Source organism: Fukomys damarensis, unplaced genomic scaffold, assembly GCF_012274545.1.
Source record: "Fukomys damarensis isolate Sample0158 unplaced genomic scaffold, DMR_v1.0_HiC HiC_scaffold_28, whole genome shotgun sequence".
Classification (NCBI taxonomy): domain Eukaryota; kingdom Metazoa; phylum Chordata; class Mammalia; order Rodentia; family Bathyergidae; genus Fukomys; species Fukomys damarensis.
The window spans coordinates 560322-583103 of record NW_022900940.1 but is presented as its reverse complement, the minus strand read 5'-3'; the positions used below and the strand labels follow the sequence as shown (position 1 = coordinate 583103).

At 45.3% G+C, this 22782-nt stretch overlaps 1 protein-coding gene across 7 annotated transcripts in view; it reads right to left on the bottom strand.

Moving 5' to 3' along the window:
• Window positions 1-22782, bottom strand: part of Slc41a3 (solute carrier family 41 member 3) — a 47490-nt gene that overhangs the window by 2480 nt on the left and 22228 nt on the right. For 5 of the 7 annotated variants that reach the window (XM_010608054.3, XM_019205107.2, XM_010608058.3 and 2 more), the window contains 8 exons: window positions 20168-20275; window positions 14484-14555; window positions 11421-11565; window positions 11089-11235; window positions 8828-8972; window positions 7681-7760; window positions 5285-5419; window positions 978-1126 (listed from right to left, as the gene is read on the bottom strand). In XM_010608054.3, coding sequence (XP_010606356.1) covers window positions 978-1126; window positions 5285-5419; window positions 7681-7760; window positions 8828-8972; window positions 11089-11235; window positions 11421-11565; window positions 14484-14555; window positions 20168-20275 — 981 coding nt within the window. Of the gene's footprint in view, window positions 1-977; window positions 1127-5284; window positions 5420-7680; window positions 7761-8827; window positions 8973-11088; window positions 11236-11420; window positions 11566-14483; window positions 14556-20167; window positions 20276-20973; window positions 21012-22548; window positions 22651-22782 lie in introns of all 7 variants that reach the window. The other 2 variants (XM_010608055.3, XM_010608057.3) reach the window with 2 other exon arrangements.

Here is a 22782-nt window from a genome sequence, read left to right as displayed (position 1 = left end):
AAAGTTATTCAGCACCACAAAATGGACTGAGAAAGGTCCCTTTCCTAGCCTCCCAAAGTGCCACACAGACCTGCTGCCCATCGCCCACAGAGGCACTCTCTGCCTCACAGGCTCCACTCCTAGGACCTTGTTGGCACTTCCACTGGAATTTGCTCGAGCCCCTCTTACCTGGAGCTTTGGGCAATGAGCCATTCCTGAAGCTGCCGAGGGAGGCCTACAGACCGCTGGGTCCAATGGCTCCTCTGAACTTCATCCAGGCTCCTTTCTCCCTAACTGGAACTATTTGCTGCAGCTATTCAGAACATTTGCTTGGACCTGCCCAAGCCTACCTTTTAGGGTCGGGATCATGCTACATTTGAAAATGCTGTAAGCTTGGGGAAGTTAGAAAATGCCTAGTCCCTAGTACTAGTGACACCCTCAAAGAAGTGCCAATCAGTACCCAAAGACCTCCCTGCAGAAGCCCCAGGCCCACTGAGGACATCAGTTAGGGCCTAGCAGTCTGCTGAACGCCACTGTGAAGCAGGTGTCAGTTTACTCTCCTTCCCCTCCAGCCTCATCGCCATCTAGCCTTGAACGAAGGCCACATATGCTTTTTAGCAGCACTCTGGTAGGAGCCTGGTTCCTGCCTACTCACCCTCTGTAATGCCATGGAGCGCTGGACCCACTCACCAGCCTGCTCTGCGGGAACACCCTGCATCCACAGGCAGCAGCTCCGAGTGAGGGGCGCGCAGAGTGCAGTACGCCAGGCACACTGAGAAGTGCGCAGTGTGCTGTGGGTCAGGTGTGTACCGTATGCTGCGGCCTCTGCATCTAGACCAGGCCACATGGCTCGAACACATTGACTGGGTCCCTGGAAGAGGGGGACCCCTTTCCCAGCCTCTTTCATGCATGTTCTCCATGTCCTCTAGGACTGGAGACAGCTAGCCAGCTGAGTAACCCAATGAAGGCTGCCCCTTTGCTGCTGCAATCCTCCTTACCTGGATCAGACCTGCTAGTAGGTACAGCACCACAAAGGTCTTGCTGTGGGTCACTGACTGACCTTCCACCAGGTAGATGATATAGAAGAAAATCAGGTGGCCTGGGACCACCAGGAAGAGGAGGACTCGGGCTGACTTGGAATTGATTTCTGGAAAAAACAGAAGCAAGAACACTGCATGACCTGCCTGGAAGCTGGGGCTACCTCGGCATGTGGCCATCCTCAGTATGATTTCCACTTTCATCCATCTATCCACCCTACACGTGTTTACACCTACTATGTGACATGTTCTAGCAGAAGAGGATTCAGTCTTGTCTCTTTCCGCACCAACCCTCTGATCTCAGGGCTCAGACAGACTCACAGGGGACATTGCCATGGGCTCCAGGCCTTCCACTGGATCCTTCAGATCTCTAGCATGCAGACGAATCTTTTGTACTCTTCTACAGTTGACTCTGTGGCTAGCCACTGTAGGCCAGTCTTGTAAATTTCTGTGTCCTGCATCTGATCAGAGTATGTGCAGTCTTTGAGGAGACTTGCCCCTGCCTGCAAGGTGTTGTAAGCATGAATACATGTACGCAGCTGACATTTTTGGGAAGAAAGATAATATTCAAACACTCTTCTACAGTTGACTCTGTGGCTAGCCACTGTAGGCCAGTCTTGTAAATTTGTGTCCTGCATCTGATCAGAGTATGTGCAGTCTTTGAGGAGACTTGCCCCTGCCTGTAAGGTGTTGTAAGCATGAATACATGTACGCAGCTGACATTTTTGGGAAGAAAGATAATATTCAAGTAAGCAGAAACAAATAAGAAAGGTCATTTCAAACTGTGACAAGTACTATGGAGAATGGGGACATGACGGACACAGTGTATGAGAGGGGGTGAGATCCTGGAGGTTAGAACACCTCTCAGAGGGGAGATATTTAAGCTGAGATCTAAAGCAGGAGAGAGTGTTCTGGGCAGAAGGAAGAGAATATGTGAGGAGTTCAGAGTAGAAAAGAGCTTGCAGATATCAAGGGGCATTCCTACATTTCCTCATCAGCGAGGACAAAATACTCACAGGATACCTCAGAGAGCCTGTGGGGCCTTGACAGCACAGTTGGGTGTGCTTGTGAGCTCCAAATTTTCCTCTGTTCTATGAGTTTGAGACTTTCCAATGAATGTGATTCACCCTTGTTCAATACAAGCAGTGTTTTAACACATTTCCACCAGCTTGTATCATGGGTGATACAAATGGATCTAATCACTTTTATCAGTCATTTTACTAATAAAATTAATAAAAAGCTGCCTGACAGGACAGTCATGCATGTACACCATTAGTGATTTAAGCCACCCGGCAGTGAGACATACCAATTATAGCCCCAGTGAACATGTTAAGCGACAACATGTGAATGTGCCTGACCTTTCATACAGAAACAGAGTTTCAGTAAAACGTCTGCATTCACCTCATGGTTAATATAATGTATGTCAACAAAATAAGGAAAAGGGAGGGAAAAAGAATATGTAGTTTAAAAACTAAAATGTCAACCATAAGATAATATACAGAGAAAGGATAAGAAAGTATAAGCACCAAAATGTATTCACGATGAGAAGAGAGAGACAATGAATAAAAAGGTTCCTTCTTAAGGGGTAGGGTGTAGCTCAGTGGTAGAGCACCTATCTAGCATTGAGGCCCTGGGTTCTATTCCCAACATCACAAAAGAAAAAAAATCAATTAAAAGATCCCCCAAAATAAGTGACGCAGTATGTAGCCTATAGTGTAGAGCATGAAAACTCAAGAAAACCTACAGAGAACCAATATGTAAACAGTAAGAATTCAATAAATTACTTGGGGAATAAATAACAGAAAAACAAACAGGCTTCTACATGTAAATGACAAGTTAGAAAAAATATGGGAGCCAGGTACAGCATGTGTTGCACAGTTGTAATCCAAGCAACCTGAGAGGCCAAGGGAGAAACAGCGCTGCAGCCTACAAACTCAGCCTGGTCAAAAACAAACAAACAAACAAACAAATACCAAACCAAGGAAGACAGAGTAATCACATAACCAGGATTTCCACTGTTGGACAAGGTGGGAAAGACACATCTTATTCCTATCCATCCCACAAAGTACAATTAAAACTTCTGTAAAACATATGAAACAAACTAAGACTCTGAAAGATGGAGAGAAAAAGGAGCTAGCTAGTGGCTTCAGGATCCAATAAGCAACAAGGTGCAAGTTCTCTGAAGATTTAATGCCAATAGAAAAGTATAGCCTAGCAAAGCAGAGAACTTTTAGGCAGTAACTACTATTATCTGGTCAAACGCTATAGGAAAAGCTGCAACCCTACTCCCACAGTAAAGGTCGACAGGGTATCTGATTTCCTCCTCATGTGGCTCTCCCCTCTGTGGCTGAGGTAGAGAAGGCAGAGTAGAGTCAGAAAGTTCATCCCCACCATGTGAAGAGCAGGAACAAAGCATCCCCCTCCTTCCCAGGCAGCACAGCACAGTCCAGTGAGGGACCTGGACTCAGTATTTCCTGGAAGCAATGAAGGGTTCTCCCAGGTCAGCTAAAACAGATAAGATCCACAGTCTTACCCAAAAATATCCAGATTGAACTTAAAATCACATCATACCAAGAGCAAGCAAAATCTCAGTGGAGATGAGTAACAATAACCCAACAGACAGCAGAATTACCTACAAACAACCTGAACACATGCATGACAGGGCCATAATTTATTTGTATGTCAGCCGCCAGGTGGCTTGAACCACTCGTGGTACACGAATGACTGTCCCATCGGGTGGCTTTTGGTTAACTTTATTAATAAAGAGGCCGATAAAAGTGATGAGATACATTTGTGCCACCAGAGGTTCAACTGCCCCACAGGACAGTCATGTTAATCTTGCAAGATCATGTTAATGAAGCCATTATCAACATGCTTCAGCACAAGATCTCAAACGCACTTAAAATAAATGAAAAAATAAAGCCACAGAAATGAAAGAGAAGATACAAAGAATCAAACAGAAATTTTAGAAGTTAAAAAAAATCAATCAGAAAAACCAAACAATTCATGAATAGACTGAACAGCAGAAGAGGGACAAAAGAAAGAATCAGTGAATTTGAATGAAAAAATTATAGAAACCAGTCATTGTAAGATTGATTGAGAAAAAAATTGACTGAAAAGAATTAAACAGAGCCTAAAGAACTTGTGGGACAATAACAGAAGATCTAACATTCATGTCAGTAAAATATCAGAAGAGGATGGTGCTGAAAAAAAGCAGTGATGCAAAATTCTCCAATTTTTCAAAGGATCTGTACCTACCTAAGGAGACTACCAAACATCAAATAAAATTGGGCCTACGAAATCCTCCTCAACCCATATCATAATCCAACACCTAAAAACTAAAGAAGTCTTAAAATAAGCAAGGGAGAGACACCACCATAGTTCATGGCAGCAAAGGCAATTCAAATGATAGATTTGTCATAAAAACCACAGAGGTCAGAAAGAAGTGGTAAAGTTTTCAAGTGCTGAAATAAACACCTGTAATATCATTGCCAGGAAAAAAAAAACACCCTTTTGGAATGTGCTATGTTTCCCCTAAAAGAGGGATAAAGCCATTTCATGATTCAGGAAAATATACCGGGAGAAAAAAAATCTGATTTTAAAAAGATAAAACACCTCCAATGGCTTCCAGTGGCTCTCCAAAACAGATCAAACGCTTTCCTCAAACATCAAGCCCTTCTAGCAGTCTCTTCTTCTCTCTTGGCCTCAGCTTCCTTCATGCCCTTCTGCTCAACATGCTCTGCTGTCACAAGCCCTTTAGTTGCTCAAACTCGCCAAGCCCCTTTCTGTCTCTGAGCCTCTATTCAGGCTGTTTCTTCTACTCTAAGATCCTCCTTCCCAACCAAGCCCTGATTAGTCTCATATCAGAGCCTTCTAACCCTGAGTCTGCATGATTCCTAATTTTTTAAAATTGCACCCTGTGCTTTTGTCTTTTGGAATATACCACAGCTTGCAATCAGGAGCTTGCTTTTTTTTATGTTTGTCTATTCTTCAGGTCTTTGTACTCCATGAAGGTGAGAAATTAGCTGTTTCTGTTTCACCAGTCACCTGACACATTACTTAGTAGACATCTGATATTTGAAAGAATAAATGAAAGATGGTCTGGGTAGTCAAGTTCCGCAGAAGAGGAGTTGGGGCCTAGAAGGTGATTTCTGCTGAGGTCAGACCAACCTCAGGCAGCTACTGCTGCAAACACCTCATTCGAACAATACAAATTTTCATTTGTTTAAAGAGATGGCCACATGGCCTCTGGAAGACCTGAGACCCACCTGAGGTGCAGAAAGTAGAACGTGGGTTAGGCCAGAATTTTTTCATCTGGAGAGGTAAGACCCCAGGAGTGCTTGAAATGTGCAGGAAAGTGGAGATCCGGCTGGTCTGAATGGCCACCAGGTTACCACCAACACCTGCAAGGAGGAGAAGAATGTGGTTTCTCATTCTTTATATCAGTCGATGAATTCTCTTATCATAAGCTCACTTTTTCCAGGAAGCCTCCGTAGATCAAGTAGGCATCTCTTTTTTCCTCCCACCTGATCTTGTTTAGCACCCAGGAAAGTGGCCCAGACCTCATGAGTGAGTTATCCCCTTGACAGCTGTCGCACCCACCTCTTAAGAGTGAGGGAAGTGTGACTGGCAAAGCAGGTTCTCAGTTCTCAGTAAGTACTTGTTGGCTGGAAGGAGGTAAAATACGGGAGGAAAAACAGGAAAGGAGTGAAGATGAGGAGAGGGGAAGAGTAGACATAAATGCTTAGAAAGCCACTACAGGTAACTACGTTAGACTGCAAGGCCACAGGAATGGACAGCAATCAGACAACAGATGGGAATCACTGAGAAAAACAATGGGAAGGGCAGGGTGAGAACAGTGGATGAGAGTGTAGGAAGACAGAGAGAGGTGATCATGAGCGATAAAACATTTTTCATGGCTGGTGGCCAGAGTGTTTTTTAGGCAAAGCCATTTCTCACTACTGGGCTTCAATCCGTGTGGTGGGTCCTGCTCTGGGGACCCCATACTGTTATTACAGAGGCCCACATTCATAGATGCATGGAGGGCTGTCTGTGGGGGAATGCCAGGAGCCAAGGAGTCATGAGTACAGGAATGGCACATGGGGCAGGCAGAATGAGGAGCCCCAGAAGACCACAGGTGTGTTTGCTCCCCAGAATTCTTGCCAAGCCTCTCAGCTTTCATAGATGTGACAAAGGCTTTGAGCTCTACCACGGACACATGGCCCAGCTGACAAAGGCTATGCTGAGCTCCTTCTGCTGGCAACAGATTTGGGTGCTGGGCAGAGGCTTGACCCCTTTCTATATCCTCAGTCTCATGCAGAATGTCTTTTAGCCAAGGAGGAAGTGGCACAGTGACCTCCAAAGCAGAGAAAAACCACCTGGCTGGTTCCAGAGGATGCAAAGAACAGTCTGCAGGCAGAGAATGACTGCAGATTTATTTTGGTTGGCCCATAAGTGATTTTTAAAAGAGTCAGGAAAACTCTCAAATTAATTGACAGCATTTAATTTTATACTTTTAATCCAGATTTCAGGCTTCTCTTAATAAGCCAAGTCTGGATTTATTTTCCCACCAGGCCACACCTGGCTGGGGCTGACCAGGAAGGCATCACTCCCTTCACATTAGCACTGAGATCTAAAGCTTGCCCTGCTTCCCACCATTGCTTGCTATATTGCTACTCTCTGGCCTATTTAATCTCAAGTTGTCTGAATGACCTCCGAAGGCAGATGAGTCACTGACATCCAAGAAACATCCTAAGCACACTGCCTGCCATTTCCTGCTGTCCTCACCATGTCCAGTTACTGTGAAGCTCTTCCAGGTCCAAATATGTGGCAGGGTGGTGGTGGGGAGTGCTACTTGGACCCAAGAAACATAGGCATCAGGGTAGAGGAGGGTATACTGTGGATATTCAGGGTCTTCCCAAGGGGCTGTAGTCCATTTCTGCAGTCCTGGAAGGCCAAGGCCTGAGGACCAGTCAAACAGGGCAATGCTTTAGCATGCTTTGTTCTTCCACTAACTAGTAAGTTCCACCTTCAGAGCTTCACGAGATACCAGACATCAAACCAAGAAGGATCATCAACTCAGATGCTCACAGGGTTTAGGGTATAGAAGTTGATTAAAAGAATGGAGACACATGCAGGTCAACAGAGAGCGTTAAGGGATAAAGGCAAACTGGAAACACAGGTGCTGCATCAGGGTAGGCCTAGAATATAAAACCAGGATTTTCACAGCCTTCATTTCTAAGGTGAAGACAGAAACTCAGCTTTGAATATGTAAACATCTTTGAATACGTAAATGAGTTTTGATGGCACCAGTGGATCTTTAAAAACCCATTGGAGCCCAGTACCTCAGTTCTGAGGGGCCACATTCAGTTTTCAGGTGCCAACAAACCGGGGGTTAAACTCCGCCTTCTAGGCCTGGGGTTGTTCCGTTAGGAAAGCTGTTGTCTTGGTAGTGCCCATGAAGACAGTGGGCAGGGCTTCCTCCCCCAGTTCTCCCTACACTTGAGACAAAATCAGCTCCAGCAGCCCAGCAGACAGCAATCTGCCCATGGCTCAGCTGTGCAACTGCCCCTGAAGGCCGGTGCTGGACTGATGTTCAGGCCCAACCGGCCCCCACAAATCAACCCAAGCCAGGGACCCCAAGGAAATCATGTCAGACACCTACCACATAAGACAGGAGTAAATATGGCCATGCCTTTGTACTGGGGCTTAGAAATGGTTTTGCTCAGGATGAGCCCTCCAAAACTGGGGAGAGAGCAGACAGCGGTCAAATGAGCAGAGCTGGTGCTCAGAGAGGCCCTGCCAGTCTTTTCTATGCAGACAGTCCCATTGGTGTGCCCTCCCAGCCTCAGATTTCTTCTTCAGGAACATCTCCTGCAGTCTAGTTGACCTCCCCTAGATCCTCTGCGCCCACTTTTCCCATCCCCATTTTGAGACTTGACTGTCCAGCAGGCCCATCAGATAATGACAACCCATTACAAAACAAGTGCATGGCTTTGGGAAGCTATGCAGCTGGCTGAGTTCCCTTGCTGGATGGCTCCTCACCCATGACTGAACAGGGCTCCAGCAGGAAATACAACCTGCACAGAATCACTTCATGGCCCTGAGTCACTTTGTGGGCCCTATTCTGTTCTCAGGAACTACTGCAACAAGACCTTGCTGCCACTAGCCTCTAGTTTAGCAAGTTTGCCCACCCCACAAACTTCTGAGAACTCTGGGAAAGACAGATCGATTTGAATAGAAGCCCAGGAACCTTTTGGAAGCAAAGATACCTGAACCACTATGTCTTTTCCCTGAGATTCAGATTAAAAGAACATGACAGAATGGACTGGGGTTGTCGAATCAAAGTCTCCTAGGAAAGGGGCCTTGACAGTTAGGGCTGGAGGGAAGCAGACCTAGGTTCCTCTAAAGACTCTAAAAGTCCCACAGGGAACTCCACACTCCTCCAGATTACACCAGTAGCCTTCTGAGAACACTGACCGTACTTAACAGCTGTCGTCCTGAGTCCGTAAAGAGAGGCCTGCAGTTAAGCAGGGGTCTGGGCCAGACCTGGACCGTGAAAGTCAGTGATCCACAGCACTAAAGGTGGTGAGTTACTAGGGCTCCTGTCTGATCTCCCAGCCTGGTCTCTGGTGCTGACAACTGTAAACAGGTGACTTCTAGGAAACGAATGAGGTTCAGGATTCACTTAGAGTACAGTTGGTACTCTCCAGTGCTGGGAATTAATGTAGGAGCCCAGGTGACATGCCACTGCAGCCTGAGGCTCTCGGGGGACAGGAAGTAGCACTACAGTGTTCCTTGCTCAGGCTCACCTGCTAATAACCATGGCAAGGATGATTGGAAACCACCCGAACTTTAGGATCTTCATGATTGGGGGGTTCTGCTTGGCGATGAGGACCCACAGGGGGATCAGAGCCATGAAGCCAACGCAGACCAGTGGGGTCAGATACCAGGTGTCTGAAAAACAAAGTGGACACTTGCAGCTCATGTGGTTAAGGCTGGCATCCAGGGCTTGGGCCTGGCCAGAGTGGGCCTGGGTTTCCCAGGCAAGAGGCAGGCAGGGAACCAAGGACAGGGAAGCCTGAGGCACTTCTGTCTTCATCATTTGGGATGAACAAGCCCACCATACCTTCTAAAGATCCTTCACTGTCCCATTAAGTAACAGAAAAGCTCCTGTCTTCAATTCACCTCTGTTTCTCAGTTGTCTGCTATTTTCCACACATAAATGTCCCGCCAGCCAATACTATAAGGAGAAGTACCCTACGGGACATTGACCATGTAACTAACAGCACTTCCCCTGCAACATCTCATTTCATGTTCTTCACATCCTGCTTAGATGTCAGGAGCAAACCAAATCAAAAAGAGGTGGCTGTCCAAGGTACCCAGCAGCAACTAGTGACAGCAGGGACTGTGGAAAGCTGGAGCAGGTGAATGACGCCATCCCTCTCCTGGCTGAGGCCATCTAAGGTGATGTCCGTATTGCCATGTCTCTCACAAGGGATGGACCAGGTCAGCTTGGTAGCTACTCATGTCACCATGTCGTCACAGCCACCAACAGGTACAAGGCTAGAGAAGACAGATTGGCATCTGTCTCAGTCCGCTGTTACCCTGGGCCCAGTGTACTTAAGCACCTTTTACATTGCCTCCCTTCCTTCTTTGTACTCTGCATGTGACTTTCACCATTCACATGTACATAGAACACTATCAACTTTCTTTAGGACTGTCTTCACATCCTGGCCCCACCATTCCAGGGGCAGCTCAGGGTGTACACACTGTCTTTGCGAGGAGGCCCCAACACTGGATTAACAGGCTTGGCTTGCATCCTGTGTACTCCTGTGGGAAGTGACATTAGAAACATTCCCCTCCTTCCTTCTCTGCACTACACCACATGGCCCCTTCCCCTGCCAGAGGTACCTGAGAATGTCCGTACAGACAGAGCACTTCATGGTGGGCATGGCTGTCCTTGGGCCACCCAGGCCTTTAGCAGCCTTTCCTTACAGGACAGTTGTGAGTGAGGTCCAAGTTTTCCCTAACTGGCTACACGTTGCCATCAAGGTCCTGCCTCTCATTCTCCATGGCATGGTAACACGCGCTTCCTGTGTGGGGCTGCACCTTCTCTACTCTCTGTGGCAGCTGGGACAGCTGACCTACTGCTCAGGCAGTGAAGACATCTTCTCCACACTAGGCTCAGTAACTCCCCTAAGCAAAACAGACAGATGTTTATAGGTTCACGAACGTGACTAAATGTCCAAATCCTAAGTCAAGTGTTAAAATAAGCACATGGGACAGTAGGGGTCAGGAAGAGGATGTGGGGAAGCCTAGAACTCTTATTTTACAAACCAAATATGAATAATTAACTCCTATGGAAATCTTCTTATTTTAATTTAGTTTGGCTTAACAGTACAATAAAGTCACCTTATTTGATTCCTATAGCTCTTCATGCCACCCGCTAAACTCCGAGACTCTCTCAAGTGACCAAGTATCACCGGCAGCAGACAACACCCAAGAGGGCAGGCAAGGAATCATCCTAGAGCTGGAACAGAAAGGCTCCCAGGTATCAGTTCTCTACATTATTGGTCTGCTTCAGCAACTAGCATGTAAAAGCAGGGTGATTTCTCAAATCCCTGGGTCAATAGTCCCACAGGGAATTGCCAAATTGGAGCTTTGATAAGGCTGTTCCTTTTGTCTAGGGAAATGCCTTCAAAAACTGTCATTGCATGTTCCCGCTCTCCACTGGTTTCACCCCTGAAGCACATATCTAAGTAGCAGAGCAGACTTAGGCCCCAGGTATTCTCCTTGCATGCCTCTGACCTAAGAGTGGAAATTAAAACCTAGATATCTGTTGGCTTGAGCTGCTCATTTCCCCTCTACCAAGGTCTCTCTGGGACACTTTGGATCTGCTAAATGACCTCAGGCTTTCTTCCTGTAAAAGGGGACCTCTGATTCTGCAACACCCTACCCTAGGTTCCTTCCTATTCCTGAGAATAGTGCCTGATTTGTGTGCCATGGATGGATGCCAGAGTACCCACTCAGCTTAGCCTTGCCGGTGACTCCTCCCTGAAGCTCTCCCTACCTTTGTGTCTATAGAAGAAGCTGCTAACCAAAGCTAGAATGGACAGTGTGATGAGGTCTCCCAGGCTGGCTGCAATGGGTGTGGCAATGTTGTCTGGGTTGACCCCCAGTTTTCGGGCACCAACCACAATACAGACCATCAGCATTCCTGCAGGGAGAGACGAAGAGAACAGAGTAAGTCCCGGGGGTAGTTGGCCCTGAGAAAGCTCAGTGGCCTAGAGGTCTACGGCCTGGCAGTGGGGACCAATAGGTGGTTCCATGGCTCATATCTCCAGAAGCAGGGACACAGAGTGCATCAAACCAGGGTTAGGCTACACACAGGGTGCTTCTCACCTAGGGCAAAGGCTGCGAGGAAGGCAGTAAGGATGCTGCTGGCACACAACAATGTCACCTTGGCCAAGTCCAACCCCTCTCTAGACATGGCACCCAGCAGCAGGGCAGCCACTGCAGCCAGAAGCCCCACAACAGTGGCCTGCACCTGTTGAGGCAGAAATGAGACACATGAGAGAGGGTCCTTCTGCCTAATGCCACTCCTTCTACCCTCCACTATACCTCCCCTGATGGAAGGGGATGCTGCCACCCACCACCGGCTCCTGCCCTTCACGTTAGCTTCGGCTGGCAGCCCTTCACTTCAAAGAAACAGACCCTGGCACCTCCCTTCAGGCTGCTTCCCCCATTTCCTTGCTAGACACAACCTTGCTTGCAGAATCAAAAGCCTCCTCTGTGACTCTGGCCTTGGTCAAGGAGCACCCAGGCTCCTGCTCACAGCACCACTCTCACTGGTCTTCTGACTGTCCCTCCTTGGTACCTGCCCTACACCCTGGTGTCCCGACTCACAATCCCATCAGACTGCCATCCAGCTCTGTCCTGCAGAGCACTCAGTTCTGTGGCTACACAGATCCTTGCCACTGGGTGCTCAGATCTAAGCCCCAATGTTGGAACCTCTGATTCAGCATGTCACACGGAAATGTGTTGTTTTGAAAAAGTCTGACAGAAAAAAGAGCCATCCATGTTCATGGATGAGAAGAGCTGGTTTTTGAAAGATGAGAAACGCTCCAAAATGAATCTCTGTAATTCCAATCAAAGTCTTCACAGGATTTTTCATGGTATTTGATGAGATGTTTTAAATGTCACAAAAGTGAGTAAACATGTGAGAATAGCTAAGATGATTTAGAGAAAGAAGGCCAAAAAAGAAAGAAGTAGACCAAAGAAAGACAGCCAAAGAAATTATTCTGGCATATTTATCATCAAAATTACGTTAAAGCTATAGTAATAAAAGTGGTATGGTACTGACAGAAATAGACAATCAGCAGGACAGAGTAGAGCCCAAGAGCAGGATCATGAATTATGAAACTTTAAAATTTGATAATGAAAATGCAATCATGAATATATGAGATTTTAGTATGATATACACAGCATTTTCAATCACTGTGGTATTGGTGAATACTGGGTAAACAAGGTGCGGGAAACTGATCATCTATGTTTGGGGAAACAATGGGTTTCTATTTCATAATACACACACACACACACCCCTAAAAATTAAAACCTCCCGTGAGTGGGGACAGTACAGGCCAAGGTGTGTGCACTTTCCTGTGCAGGTCAAGGCAAGGAGTGGGATGAGCTGGGCATAAGGCTGCTGAGCAAGGCAGCAATGGTCCACACCAGGACAAGGGGAATTCAGGTGCCATCAGCTTAGGAAAGGCCACAGAGGATGAGCTGGAAGCAGCTAGAAGGGCGCAGAGATCTACAGATTTTAGTTAGTGGAGGGGAAGGTGAAGTAGGGCTGAATTCAGACAAGACTCTGAGGCAGAGTCTTCTGGGAGGCTCGATGTGAGAATGAGGAGTGTGGGGAGCAGCTGACGGCTTGAATGGGAAGGACCAGTCATGAGCACAGCTGATATGACTCGGTGATGTCAGCTTTCCATACAACTATAACAAAATGCTAGACACAGTCAGTTTATAACGATGAAAGGTTTACTTTGGCTCAAGAGTTTTGCAGCTTCCAGTCTATGGTCAATTGGTGCCAGTGCTTTGGCCCTGTGGTAGCACATCACAGCAGGAGTACAGGGCAAAGCAAAAGTGCTCACTTCATGGCCATGAAGCAGAAAATGAGGAGGGGCCTGGGGCCCACGCTTCCTTCCAAGATCACACCTGAAAGATCTCCCGCTAGGCTTCAGTGCCTAAAGATTCCACAACTTCCCAACAATGCCATAGGCTGGGGACCTTTGTTAACCTCACAGGCCTTTGGGGGACATTCCAGACCCCGATTTTTTCCAGCCATGTTCTTGAAAGATGACACCATCCTAAACTATCGTGACCTCACTGCAACTCATTTTGTAGACAGTGAGGCCCTTCAGCAGGCTGACTCCCAGAGTGAGATGTCCACTGTCACCGTGGATGGAACAGAGGGTCTTCAGAAAAAGTGAATGTGAGGAGGTAAAATAATGAGACCAGATCTGGCTGTACTGTTCTGTGGATGCCTGTGGAACAGGCAGATGGAGATGCTATTAGATGTAGGGGCTCTGAACCTAGTTGAGGGGTACAGTGAGTATCACTGATGGACCAGGACATATAGCATGGCCCAAGGCTACCAGCGGACAGGTAATGGTCTGTCTGATCTCAAGCATCCACTCTCTGGTGATGGCACAAGTTACTCCCACCCAGAGAAGCCCAGAAAGTTTTAGGATAGAGCACCTGAGAGAGTTAGGTTCACAACCAGCCTTCCTCTCTGCCTCTGAGATAATTGCCCCCCCGACCCTGGTTCTTCCGGGTGTAATGCTCAGTAATAAGGACCCTCAAAGAGAACTTAGCCCATAGAGGGTGTGGCAGGAGGAGGTACAAGTTTGAGAGGAGCATGAAACACTCAAAAAGGCTAAGTAGATCTCTTAGAGGCTGACAAGGAATAGGCAGGCAGGCAGGAGTGAGGCCAAGGGGCAATTTCAGGCAGGAAGGATCCACCAATGCTCCCAGAAAGGTTAAATAAAGTCATATGGAAAAAATCTTAGGACGCATCAAGTAGCAGAGTACCAGTGACATCGGAAACAACAGTTTGAGTCAAAAAAAGTAGGAGGAGGAAGAAATTTGTTAACACAGGCAGACAGAGAACAACCAAGTATAAGTAGATCTTTCAAGAATTTCGTTTGCAAAGAAGAGGGTGGAGAAGAAGAAAGAATCTTCAGTCCAGGGAGAGGCATCATCTTCAGGTGGGTGTGGCAGTGCCCTGGAGGTGGGCTGGAGTTCTCAGCAGCTGCAGGAATGGGGCCAACTGGACAGGCAGCCATATGTCCTCAAGGTTCAGTCCAGAGTGCTGGGACAAGGGTTCATGGAGTCCCTCCCCTTCCTGCCTGAAAATCCGAAAAAGGAGGGCTGTGTCAATGTGACAAAGCAGAGATTCACCTGAATGAGAGCAAGGTTGCTGCTGATGACTCTGTGTTTCTCCTGAGGGTCATCAATTTGTCCAGTGTTGGCCTAGAATGAAGAGAAAGGGACAGAAGGTGAGTCTGGCTGCACCCAAAGCAGTTTAATTCATCCTAGAGCTTCTGAAGCCTCTCAGGAGAGAAAATCAAGAAATACCATTTCACTGACTTCAGAGCAAATGGAGCTACTTGGTGTTCTAGACAGCAACACAGGCTCTTTCAAGGGAGCTGGGGGACCAAGGTAAAGGCCACAGTCCCCTTGAGAATGGGAGAGGTGTCACAGGCCATCCCTATATATGCATGTGTGTGAGTACATGGGCACATATGCAGAACACATGTGTTGGGAATGATTTCAAGGCATCTCCAATTCTCGAGCTCACACGCGGACTCAGGGTAAGGCTTCCTGTTGTGAAATGCACACAGGCAGACACCGGGCCACAGCCAATATCACCAGCAATTCCCTTCCCTCCTTTCCAGCTGGCCCTGCCTCAGTGACCTGGCCCTGCACATCCTTTGCAAAACCAACCCATTTAAGAGACGCACCATAGATTTCTTCTCTCATAGGGTAAAATATATAATCAGACTTTCTTAAAAATGGTAGTTGTCTCCTAGTAGCACAGTAAATGTCAGCAAAACAACAAAAACATTTGATGGATATATATTTCTCTAGTTGCATTTATTTTTGTTTTTCTTTTTTAAGATGAGGTCTTCCTATGTAGTTCAGGCTGGTCCTGAACTTACTTTGTAGCCTAGGCTGGCCTTGAATTTATGGTAACCCTCCTGCTTCAGTGTCCCAAATGCTGGGATCACAGGCCTGTGCCACCATGCCTGGCTCTTCCTTGCTCCTTTATACTTTGTTAATTACGTTTCTGAACTCTGAGGGGGAAAAGATATAAAGATGTACCTACTACTGACAAATGTGACGGTCACTTTTTCCCCTACCCACGAAGAAAGGCCAAAGCCCAAAATGTGCCCCGTAACTAACTGGTGCCAGGCCTGTCCACCCCTTCAGGCAGATGGAGGGCTCTTACCTCAGTGTCCTCGTAGGAACAGGGTAATGAGGTGGAACAGAAGACTACAGCACAGGCTCATTTCTCTTTTATGCTCCACCTGTGCATTCATTGCACCTTTTCGCTATTTTAACTCACATTTGCTATTGACTGGCTTGAACCTTGATCCTGGATCCTAGCAGACAAGGATGGTGCTGTCTCCACTTATGAATCAGAGCACACTTGCCTTCCTCAAGGTATTCTATTTCTATTAAGTGTAAAATGGTTAAATATTCCAATCTCTAACTACAGCCCTCATAGCAGCCCAGCTTTTACTCTGAGTGAAAGTGCTCACCAAGTTGACCAAGTGAAGGGTCTGTTCCCTCCAAGCCACATCCACAGTGACCCATCTCTTCCCACCAGGCTTCACCTCCAAACATCATACCCAGCTATGAGCCCATCCATCTAATCCACTGAGGAGTCTCACACATCCACAATGCAGCCACTTCCCAAAAGCTCCATCTATGAGCACAGGAGCCTTTGAGGGGATGGACACCCAGATACAAGCCACAACATATACTAATGTACATTCTCAGGGATTTTTACACTGTCACTCATATCCTTTGTTTTACTTTAGGGGGGGTGTTTTCATGTTGATATGTATATAAGCTAACTAGACACCTAAGTATATAAACCCTAATTTGTGTGTGCATGTATGTGTGTGTGTGTGTGTGTGTGTGTGTGTGTGTGTTTGTCGTGCTAGGGACTGAAAGCAGGGCCTTGCACACACTAGGCAAGTGCTTTACCACTGACTTATACCCATAGCCATTATTAATTTTATATATAACTTCTTCCCTTGTTGGTTATTATCTTTTTAAGATTATTTTTAAGACAACTGTAAAGGATAGAATTGTGTCCCCCAAATGGATGTTGAAGCCCTAGACCCCATTACCTCACTATATGATCTTATTTGCTTTTTTTTTTTTTCCTGTGCCGGGGATTGAACTCTGGTCCTTGTGCTTGTGAGGCAGGCTGCAGAACCACTGAGCTAAATTCCCAGCCCCTATATGTTCTTAGTTGGATATGAAGTCAATGTAGATGTAGTTACATAAGATGAGCCCACAGTAACATATGAACACAGAACAAGATACCATGTAGCAGAGATGTGTTTACAAGCCAAAGATTGCCAAAGATCCCCAGCAAGACACCAGAAGCCAGGGCAGAGACCTGAAACGGACTCTCACACACCCTCAGGTGGAGCCAGCCCTGCTGACAACCTGAGCTGACTTCTAACCTCCCAAACTGGGAGACAGTAAATTTCTTTTGCTTGAGCAATCCAGTTTGTGATTCTTAGGTGTGGCAGCCCTCACAAACTAACACAGAAAATATGACACTCCTTCCATTTAACAGTGGCATTATCTGTCCTATATAGACTTTGTATTTGTTCTGGTATTTAAAATGCATTCTCTTGTCACTAGATTCTAAAAATACAAGTGTGTTCTTCTGGTATTACTGTTTATTTCAAATTGCATAATACACTCATGATATATACTGATACACAACAAAAAATCATTTCTAAAGAATTAACCAATTATCTTAGCATCATTAATTCATAATGTATCCCATCTTCACTGATTTAAAATGCCAGTTATCAGTAGCAGATTATCTTTCTTTCTTTTTGTTTTTATGTTTTTTTTGAGACCTTGAACTTGCAGCAATCCTTCTGCTTCAGTCCCCCAGTACTAAAATTATAGGCATGTGCCACCATGCATGCAAAAGATTATAGTTGGCTAGTAGATTCTATTTTTATATATCCAAGTTTATTTTTAGATGTCATGTCTCATTGACACTGGCTTTAAAGTATTTTACTATGGCTTTATACTGTATCCTTTTATTTTGGGGGGGGTACTGGGGATTGAACTCTGGTCCTTGTGTTTGCACTTGAAAGGCAGACGGCAGAACCAATGAGCTAAATCCCCAGCCCAGCTTTACATTGTATCTTTAAACCTGGATTTTTTTTTCTTTCTTTTTTCTCTCTTTTTCTTTAAAAGACAGTATGTTGCTATGTTGCCCAAGCTGGGCCTAGACTTCTGGGCTCAAGCGATCCTCTTGCCTTAGTCTCTCAAGTAGTAAGGACTGCAGGGCTACCACTTCCAATATTGTATTGATTATTCTAACCCACTTATTCCTCCAAATTAACTTCAAATAGCAACCACAATACCTTTAGCATATTGGTAGCAATTGTATTAATTTTATAAATTAGAAGAGAGAATTGACAACTTTACAACATTTATTCTTCTCATTTTGGAACTAGACCTCTTTCCAAATTTGATAGGTAGTACACATTTCTGTTTGGGGCTTTTTATGGTATTTTCAAAGTGGTTAATATATTAAAAGTTTTAGCTTTTTCAGTTGTATTTTATAAATGATTATGGTGTGTACTGGACTCTACAGATATATAATGATGCATATTAATGTATATTTTCTATTTCATTAGGCATTATTTTAAAACAAGGTCACTTTACTAAGTGCCTACTAGTTTAACAGCTTTTTTTAGTTTATCTGGTTAGATTTTCTAAGAATATAAGCCTATCATTAGCAAATAAGTTTTTCTTTTCTCTAATATTTAAGGCAATAATCCTTTTCTTGACTTAATTACATCCACTAGAACATGCAAAATAATTAAATATCACTTTTACTTCAAGTTATAGTAAGAGTGTTTCTTAAATCATGAATGAGTGTTAAAGGCAAATCCATACAGAATGAAAGCTAACTCAGAAATGGCCAGGATGGAAGGATAGGAAGATGACCTCAAAAGGAAATGAGAACTTTCTGGGGAGGGAGAAATGTTCCACATCTCCATGTAGACCATAGTTATATGCATGTACTTATCTGTCAGAATTTGTGGGGTTTTAATGCATTAATTTATATCTTGATATAGTGATTTTTTCCCATTAAGTTTATTGGTACATTTAAAGCACACAATACAGTTACATTCATCATTGGGATCTTGTACCTTTACATGATATGTCTTGGTTCTCATTTTTTTCCCCATAACTCTACCCTTACTTTACTCACTTACCCTTCCCTATTTACAAAGACTTCATTTCCATTTTTTCCTTTTTTCACATTTTTTTCTTTTCCCTTGTTTCTTTTTCCTGCCCCTTTCCACTTCCCCTTTAGCCATTTCTTCCTATGCTGGCGGGGCTGGGGAGAAAGGTACCCTTCTCCATTGTTGGTGGGAGTGCAGTCTGGTGCAACCACTGTGGAAATCAATATTGAGATACCTCAAACAGCTGGGACTAGAGGATCCATTTGACCCAGCTATCCTTCTGCTGGGTATCTTCCCAAAAGAATTAAAAGAATCATACCACAGTGGTATATGCTCACCCATGTTTATAGCAGTACAGTTCATGATAGCTAAAACTTGGAAACTGCAATTGCCCACCAACTGAAGACAGGATAAAGAAGATATGTTTTTTCTATAAAATGGAGTACTACTTAGCCATAAAGAACGAGAAACTAGAAACATTTATAGCTATTAGATACACATTGAGGTTATACTCAAGTGAAATAAATAGGACACACTTGAGTAAATACTGCAAATAGTTTCTCTGTTGTGAAAAACTAAAAGTGTAAATAAGGTTCATATAGTGACTTTAAAAATAATAAAGTGCTTTGATGCTTCTGCTGTGATAATGATATATCTGTTCTCCTTAAACTATTATAATGAATTATATTAATGGATTTTTTTCCTTCTATGATTCATATATTTTAAAAGGATTATAACACTAAGATATGATTATTGTATAGAAGGTTTAAAATACAGTTAAGCCTTATGAAATACAAATGTGACTCCTGAAATCTCCATGGCAGAGATAATTATCAAAATGTTCTTCCTCCTAAATATGGACCGAAATAATCATGTGTGCGTGTGTGTGCCTAAATCACAGTACCAGATGCTTAAAATATTGCAATGTTTTACAGAGCTCTATATGAACTGACCCCTTCCCCCATGGTCTTTTTTCACACACAGGACATCACATGGATAACAGAGAGAGTGAGAAACCATTCTGCAGGACAAGAGGAAAAGAATTCCAATCCCTGGGGATAACTGAGAAGGGATGAGAAGAACTGGCAAGGCTGTGAACTGTGCTGACTACAGAGCCCAGGGGAGATGCCTCCAGTTCCACAGTAACATGGGAGCTGGTCTGGAAAATAGTATGGTAAGGGAGTAACCAGCCTCAGGGTGCAGAAGGGTAGAGGAGGAGGCAGCATGCAGTCGGGGCCACAGGGTCCCAAAGAACCAAGCAACACTGATGTTAAAGGAGAAGTGAAGGATCCCCAGGCACTGGCCTGGTCCCTCATCCACAGTCCAATTTGACCATGGAAAAAACAAAGTGACAGGGCCAGGGATTTAGCTCAGTGGCACCACTCCTGCCTCGCAAGTGCAAGGTCCTGAGTTCGACCCCCAGTACCAAACACAACAAACAAAAAACAAGATGACAAGCAGAGATGGGTGATCAGGAACAGCACCATGAGGCTACAAAACTCAGTAACACTCATCCTCTTGAAAACTCCAGTCCATACATCTATGAGCCACTGAGGATAGACAGGTGGTGGGACTACATCATCCCCAGCTGTGGGTGCCCTGAAATCCCTGCTGTCAACTTACAGCCGTGGAGAGCCGCGATGCCAGTGTCATTTCCAGGTTCCCCTTCAGGCCCACTAAGGGTGGAACCAATGTCAAAAGATCTTTAACCTCCACAAACACCGGCCAGTGCTGCAAGAGAAAGGATAAAGAGATAAATTCTAACACAGAATCTTCATGGCTCTGGAAATGTCTTTGGAATCCTTATAAAATGTACAAGACCTAATAGAATCACAGATATCTTTAAAGACAAAATAATAAGAAAGCCATGAAATGTTTTATATTATTTATCCAATCAGCACTAGTGGTTTCAGGCAAGCCCCTCTCTATCTCTGTCCTCAGAAGCCAGGAACATTTGGGGCTGCTCCTGGCTGGAGGCCAACCAGTCTCACCCAGCATTCAAACACGCAACAGCATTTGTCCGAGCAATGTGGAAATTTTTTGCACAATACATAATTTTGTAGAAATATGAATAAGTCATCATTTCAGAGCTGAGGGGTTTCTCATAAATTAGAAGGCCTAGCAATACCTGGCAAGACAGTTAGGACTCTAGGGTGGCAGTGACCTTGTCAGAAAATATCCCTCCAGGCTGCCCCAGGCCCTGCCTCCCTCTGCTCCCCAGCGCTGAGACTGAGTGTAACTTATCACTCAGGAGAGCCATGCTGGACTCTGAACTTTTCAAAACAGAAAAATCTGTTTGATGGAGACCTCAAGTCTCTGTCAAACATTATAAAAGAAAGAAAAACTAGAAAGACAGAATGAAAGGAATGCAAGTTTCAAGAAAACTGGAAGAGAAAAAATTTATTTATGGAGTTGCAAGTAATTCTTACCTGTTTAACATGCAACCAGATTGTTCTCTGGAACCAACCTTGTGCGGGGGGGGGGGGCAAAGGGACACACATATTGGGACTTGAACTTTGCACTGAGCTTCACCCACAGCTTTTTTTTTTTTTTTGGTGTGTTGAGACAGAGTCTTAATATGTACTTCAGATTGGTCTTGAACTCAAAATGTCACCCAGGCTGGCCTCCAACTTGCAGTGATCCTTGTGCTTCAGCTTCCTGAGTTCTGGGATTATAGGCGTGAGCCACCACATCTGGCTGTTTTTTTTTTTTTTTTTTTTTTAATTTTATGACAGGGTCTGGCTATGTTGCTCATTTGCCTAAACTAGACTTGAACTTTCAGTCCTCTTACCTCAGCCTCCCAAAATCAAATTTTAATATCCTAACCAATCTGATTTAATTTATTTTGCTCAACTGGTACCTATAGATATCTGTGGTCCTTACACGAGCATCTCCTCTGGTCTTGGAATTCTAGAGGAGCAGATTCCCATCCCCATTCCCCTCAGAGAAGTGTGCAAAGATGTGCAAATCCACTTCTCTAGAGGGGGCACGAGAGCCATCTCTAAGCAGCCCATGGCCTTACAGGCATGGAGCTGGTAAAGGGATTGCTTCCTGTTTAGATCAGCAAAGGTAACTTACAGCTCCCTCCTCAGCTTCTCCCTTTACACTATCTACAAAGCTGTGAAATTCAGAACCCTGGCACAACTCTGATAGAGTCCGGGTTGTCAAAGCGTCAGAAGCAAAGTGTCACCAAGAAAGAGGTGTGTAGCCCTTATCAGCACGCTCCATGGCCTCCCTGTCCTCCAGCAGCATGTGGCCCCAGTCCTGTGTGCAGCTGTCCTATCAGCCCTGAGCACTCCTACAGTACAGGACATAGTGACTATTACACACACACTCATACCACTGGGCAAAGGGTTGGCTAGCCCACCCCTATTCCCTTCCTGCATGTCATCCATGCAGGCCCTTGCCCTCTTCCCGCAGATGAAGACCATTTTTGTAAAATACAGACTAGACCAGATTAGGGCCTGAAACAAGTATGTGCATACTCCTGTCAGGTAATGAAGTCTTCCCCCAGTCCCACATGCACACTGTCCCCGCCCACACATAAGACTAAGTGTCCACCAACACCAACGTCATAATAATCTCTTCCTCGTCTCCACCTTCCCTGTCAGTGAACCTCTCTAACCCTGACTCTTTTCCAGCGCCACCAACTTCTAAATGTGTCCCCATCCTCACACTTCCTGTAACTCCATGCTGTGCTGGCTGGGGTCTGCCATATTGCTGTCCCTTCCGATGGGTAAACCCCATGGATTCCACTAGTGCTGGTTCCTCTGTGGGATGGCACCGTACTCCCTCACAACACATACGCCTTCTACAACAGACTTACCTCCAAACCCTCTCCCTCTGGCCTCCTAGGTCTATGCTGGCCTCTCTAATGATTCTATCTTAGTCTCCACTGTGGGCTCCTCTTCTTCCTCCTAATCTTTTCATACTGACTTCCTTAAATGCTTCGCTTTCTGTTCTCCTTTCTTTCTACACCCTCTCCCTTCCAAGGTGTGAGTTACCTTCCACTGCACACTTTTCATTACTTCTCCACATAGCCATGAGTCCAGACTTACGGTGGTCCCATCTTCCTTGCTGGTGGCTGGCTGCCATAGGCATGGGGGCTGTGAAATGATTCTGGCCATGAGAATAAGAATTCATGGGCCGGGGATTTAGCTCAGCGGTTCGGTGGCCTGCCTTGCAAGCACAAGGACCTGAGTTCAATCCCCGGTACCAAAAAAAAAAAAAAAAAAAAA